Source organism: Pinus tabuliformis, chromosome 1_2, assembly GCF_031772625.1.
Source record: "Pinus tabuliformis cultivar Carrire ecotype Pingquan chromosome 1_2, CPIR1, whole genome shotgun sequence".
Lineage (NCBI taxonomy): Eukaryota > Viridiplantae > Streptophyta > Pinopsida > Pinales > Pinaceae > Pinus > Pinus tabuliformis.
In genome coordinates this window covers 585486381-585491974 of record NC_142298.1, presented here as the reverse complement: position 1 = coordinate 585491974, position 5594 = coordinate 585486381, and the positions used below count along the sequence as shown (strand labels likewise).

At 31.3% G+C, this 5594-nt stretch overlaps 1 protein-coding gene across 1 annotated transcript; it reads right to left on the bottom strand.

The window, feature by feature from the left end:
• Positions 1-4044: 4044 nt before the first annotated feature.
• LOC149207012 (GTPase activating protein 1-like) lies at positions 4045-5204 on the bottom strand. The gene is made up of 3 exons (XM_089393837.1): positions 5026-5204; positions 4565-4672; positions 4045-4428 (listed from the first exon to the last, which is right to left on the bottom strand). Exons 1-3 carry the CDS (start codon positions 5143-5145, stop codon positions 4234-4236), a joined length of 423 nt encoding a protein of 140 aa, XP_089249963.1. The 5' UTR covers positions 5146-5204; the 3' UTR covers positions 4045-4233.
• Between the last annotated feature and the right edge of the window lie 390 nt (positions 5205-5594).

The following is a 5594-nucleotide window of genomic DNA, read 5'->3' as shown; positions in this document are numbered from 1 at the left end:
GACAATCCTTGTCACAATATGACATTGAACCATAGCTAACTATGATTGGCTATAATTATCAATATTTAACCATATTTGATATTATAATCCTAAAAAAATAATAAACCCAACTAAATCTTTAAAATTCTTTATGAACATCTAAATCTACTATTGTTGATTTAAATATACTACTCTTGATCCACTGCTAATACTTACTTTGATGCTTGCTTTGCTCCAACTACCTATGCTTTTGGCTACTCTTATTGCTAATACTTACTTTGATGCTTGCTTTGCTCCAACTACCTATGCTTTTGGCTACTCTTATTTGTTGACTAATAAATGGACTCTCATATAGGTTCAACAAACAATGTAGTTGTTACAAGTTTTATTATTGCACAATTACATAAGATTGAACGGAGGATGTTTGTGTGGAAATTGAGTTATGGACTCTGACATAGGTTCAACAAACAATGCAGCTATTAGAAGTTTTATAATTGCACAAGTATATAAGATTGAACGGTGAATATTTGTGCGGAAATTGAGTGCTTGAGTAATCGAGTACTTTACTCACTCTGGTTGACAAATAAATAATTACTTTACAACGGTTTATATTTAGAAATCACAGTTGGAAATCTCACGATGTACCGTTGCAACGCTGAAATCTGTGTAAATAATTTTCAGTATATATATATATTAAATCTTAAATAGAAAAATTTACTATTGAAAAACACTTTTTAATACAATGATAAACAATATCGACGAATGATATCAAAATCTAAATTATTAAATCCATGATATCGTATATATTCATTTTAAAATATACGCTTATCCTCATTATGTTTATTTTTCGCATTTTAAGGAATTTATCTCGGAGTTCCTAAGATATATGAAATCCTCTTTACATGGTTTTAACAGATAGGAAATCGTGTTACATATCGAGGAATTTTGCTTGCGTATCTACTTTAACCAACTAAACCGCTTCCAACATCTTTCCCAAGATGACCGGAAACCTATGTTGAACCCGCCATGAGAATCCTTAAGATATTCAAACCTCCGTGTTCTCTTTGATTGTAAAGTAGATCATTTTCGCTTTTGAATGTTGAGAGCATAATCACTGGTCCTGCAACACTGCAGGAGCCTAGGAGTCGCTTATGCCGTTCGAATATTCCAACCAAATTTTCAGGTAACCTTATTTCAAGCCAATCTGAAGGTTACGACAATTTCTAATGTGAACCAGTTAACGTTAAGTCAATCAGTCTCATCATATATTATGATGATTGTGGGATTCATGCGTTATAAGTGAATAATAACCATTTGGTTGCTTAATATAATATTAATTTCTGTGTATATAGAATATTAAAAAATCATTAAAGGTGAGCAAAACATTAAATACAGCATCATATAATATTTAAGTTAGGTGTGGTTTATATTGGAATTAAATTTTTAATAACAAAATTATTTGGATGGTTTAGATTTGATAATGTTAAAATATTTTTCTGTAAGTTATAATGAGATAAGTAAATTGAAAATTAAAAAAAATAAAAATCATTATTTTCAATTTCAAAATATAATTCTAACCAATTAAATTTCAAAATACTAAAAAAACCAATTAATCTAATATATTTCCTTAAGCAACTTATTAAGAAGCTCCTACTCTTTTCCACCAGCATTCCGATTTAACTGTTCATCGGCTCACTTTGTCACTTTTCATTTGTTGAGCTGTTGGGTGCATATAGGTTTTTCCATAGTTACTAAATTCGAATTCGAATATGAATACTAATTAGACTAGATATTGGAAAAATTCAATTGTTTAAAATTCAATAAAGAAAAAAAATTGAAATATACATTTTATATATTGGTTTTTTTTTCAATATTTAAAAAAATTGAAATGAACAATTATAATGTTGAAACCCTCAAAAACCCCCTAAAAATTGTTGTCAATAACAAATGTTGCAAATAGAATTAAATCTTGAAACAAAGTATATAGTTTTATATTAGAATAGCAGATTATAAAAATTTATGTATTCATGTATATATCTAACTACACTATATATGAATTGATGCGCAATATAAAGTAAACTTTGTAGAAATTCAACATGGCCGTATACAATATAGATTCCAAATTACCAACCAAATTTATATTTGAAATGTCGTCATATAAATGTATATGAACATTGCCTTAAAATATATATTTATACTCTTAATTACTATTATTCATTTATTAAACTAAATTTAATTATACTTTATAACTATTAATATAAAAACTCTAATTTTTATAATTACTAATTTGTTAATATAATCCAACCAATTTGTTAATATTGCAAATTAATACTTATTCAAATTTCTAATAAAAAATCTACTATTATAACCTATAATCCATAAATTATTACAGAATTAAATAAAATTATCAATAAAAAATATAAAAAATTACTTTTAAATTTTCAAAATTTACTACCACATGAAAATGAAATTTCCTATCATATAAAAATTCAAATAACGTTACCGCACCATATAACATTTTTTCAGTGGGGAGAAGCATCCCCGCTGAAGAATCATCATACAACATATATCGCTGAAGCAAGCAGATTTCATCATACAACATTTATCGCCTAAGGAAACAGAATTATGTCATCATCAAAACAAATATGCTGCAACATCGCGGAGCTCTGCAAAAATAAAACGTAGTGAGGAGATGCGAATGCCAACCGCCCAAACCAACACATCATACACTCACGTGCACCACACCATATAAAATACCATCTTTTCATCTGCGAAACATATAATATACCATACCATGTCATTGATCCGAGGTAGCCACGTGAACCCTGTATATCCGTATCGAATTGCTAATTGTCGTATTAAACCACGAACCGAACCGAATAGTCGAATTTTCGAACTTTTTGGTCGGTACGACCGAATTTGGAACTATGATTAACAGTGAACCTAAATTATATTTTCAAGGGTTTAGGTGAACCTGTATGCACGTTGCAACACAAAGGGTTTAGCTGCACCTGTATGCACGTTGCAATACAAAGTAAGCCAATGAGGAGTTAAATCTGAACCTCGGCAGAAGAGAGTGGAAGCCATTTCTTAAATAATAAATTAATTTAATTGGTTATTTTTACATTTAAAATTGAAAGTTGTGATTTTTTAGTTTTCAAATCCAATTTTAATATAGATTAAATTTGAAGAGATTTAAAAAGAAATTAAATATTCAGTTTTATATAAAGTTGTCTAAAGAAATTAGAATTTAGCCAAAATTTTAAAAGTATTTGGAGAAATTAGTAAAGGAATTTTCAATAAATTTAATCTGATAAGGTTATCTAAAAAGAAAAACAATTTAGTCAAAATCTTGAAATTATTTAGGAAAATTAATTAAAAAAATTTCAAAAATATAATATTAGAAATATTTATATTATTTTTTTAATAATGAAAATAGATTCAGTCCCATTATGAAAACTAGTGGCCATCCAAAATCCTAAAACTTCACAATGGTAACTGGGATTTCAGAAAATTTCCATGAGATGTTTTCAAAATCATGTAAGAATTTCCGTTATTTTCTGAGTGAAATTGTATCCTCGTTAGAAAATGGCCATATTCAAGTTGGTGAGCCTGATACACCCTGCAGCGTAAAGAAGCTGTCGGATTTGAAATGTTAAGTGTGTCCATGGCCTACACTCTACCGTGCATTATACTCTCTAGCCTAGCGATTAATGTAACCTATTTGAACTTCCGAATTAATGGACAGAAGTACCATGGACCATAATCAAACCGGAGTGTTAAATTGAATATAAGATGTAACGAAATCCGTGGAGAAGTGTAACCATCAGAGGTCTTTATATTTTGTTAGTATAATGATAAATTTTTTGAAGATGGTGTATTTTTGTTTTTTAAATGGTTTTTCTAATTAGTAAATGCATTCAGTCTGCTCAAAAACCCTTCTAACAGTTTTATTATACTACATATCAAAACGTCCGGGAAGCACATATCATTGAAATAATGATACCAAATACTTGAAACTCCGAAACGAGACCAAGAAAATATGATAAAAGGAGCACACCCAGCTTTAATTCCGATTAAACAAAAACAAATTATATTAATACATATACATATATTTATTACAAAGAGCCGGCACGTAACAGCCTTCCATTGGAAGTGCGGAGGGTGCATATAATAATCCCTCCCCTACGTTTTTCTAAATCGTAAACACTTCAGAAGAAAACTATTGGATCTCGACTTTCTGAAACAAACCCTTCACTGCCCAGGCTGCCATCCCAGTTTCAAGTCCAATACACCAGAGTGAACCTTTTGCAGCTTCATGTGCACGTTCTGTTGATTGTGCTTGTAACCTCCATTAGTAGCAGTGGATTGAGTCACAAAAGACTTTAGGTCAACTTCACCTCTTCCCATGAAGTCGTCCCGTGTGTATTTATCCTTATCCCACACTTCCTGCAAAAGAATTACTCAACGAAAATATTTTAATTTTCAATTCATTCAGAGTTGTCTAAAGATGTTTCTTAATGATCATTTGTATAAATACATAAAGCACACAAGGAAGAATAAGGCTTCCGCGTAAAGCGCATACCACAGTGAGTGAGCTGCACTCTGGAGAAGACACATTCGCTATAGTGAATGTCATCTCTTCATTCCATTCTGGATTAAGGGTCTTATACTTGATACCAGTCCTCTTACTCTGAAAGGGAAGCACAGATTGCACGTGTAAGATACTAAGAAGTATTTGTTAACCAAGCAAAAAAATCCATGTGCAGGCCTATGATGAGAGACCTTTATATGAAATCTGAATTACAGTTACTATATCATATACATCTAACTATATTATATGTAGCTAACTGGTAAGACCTTTATATGAAATCTGAATTACAGTTACTCTATCATATACCTCTAACTATATTATATGTAGCTAACTGGTAAAACCTTTATATAAAATCTGAATTACAGTTACTATATCATATAGATCTAACTATATTATATGCAGCTAACTGGTATTGCTAAGATGAAAGGCTGGTAGGATCAAAGGAAACGGACTTGATCACCCAGCTTGACGACAACGTAAGGATCACTGTGTCTTATCAAGTCCCTAACTACTAAATTCGACCCCTTCAACACCTTCACAGTCAGAACCCCTGAAACATCCCCGTTCCCCATTCTGCAGCTTAAACCAAATACAGTAGCTGAGGAATGGGAATTCTCAACCCTCAAGTTAGCGGCTGTTGTTTGATGGGTGCCGGGATACGATCACAAATATTAATAGTTTGCCTTCTGCATCTGGGAATCTAAAAAGTCGACAATAATGCAGCAGACCACTAACATCAACAGTGGGAAAAACCAATAGGAAATTAAACGAATATAGCTTTTTTAGAACCCTAGTTACGCTGATTCTTAGTCAATAATTCTTACATAATTGCAGCGACTTTGAACGATGTTTGACACGTTGACAGAAAATAAATCACTTCGTTCAAGGTAGAATATTTAGGTTTTTATCTACGTCATGCCTATCATTTTTCCATAATACGAGGGAAACGCTTTGGCTTTGGCGGGGACTCTGGAACTAGATTCTCTTGGCGATAATAATGGAAAAATTACATGGTGGCAAA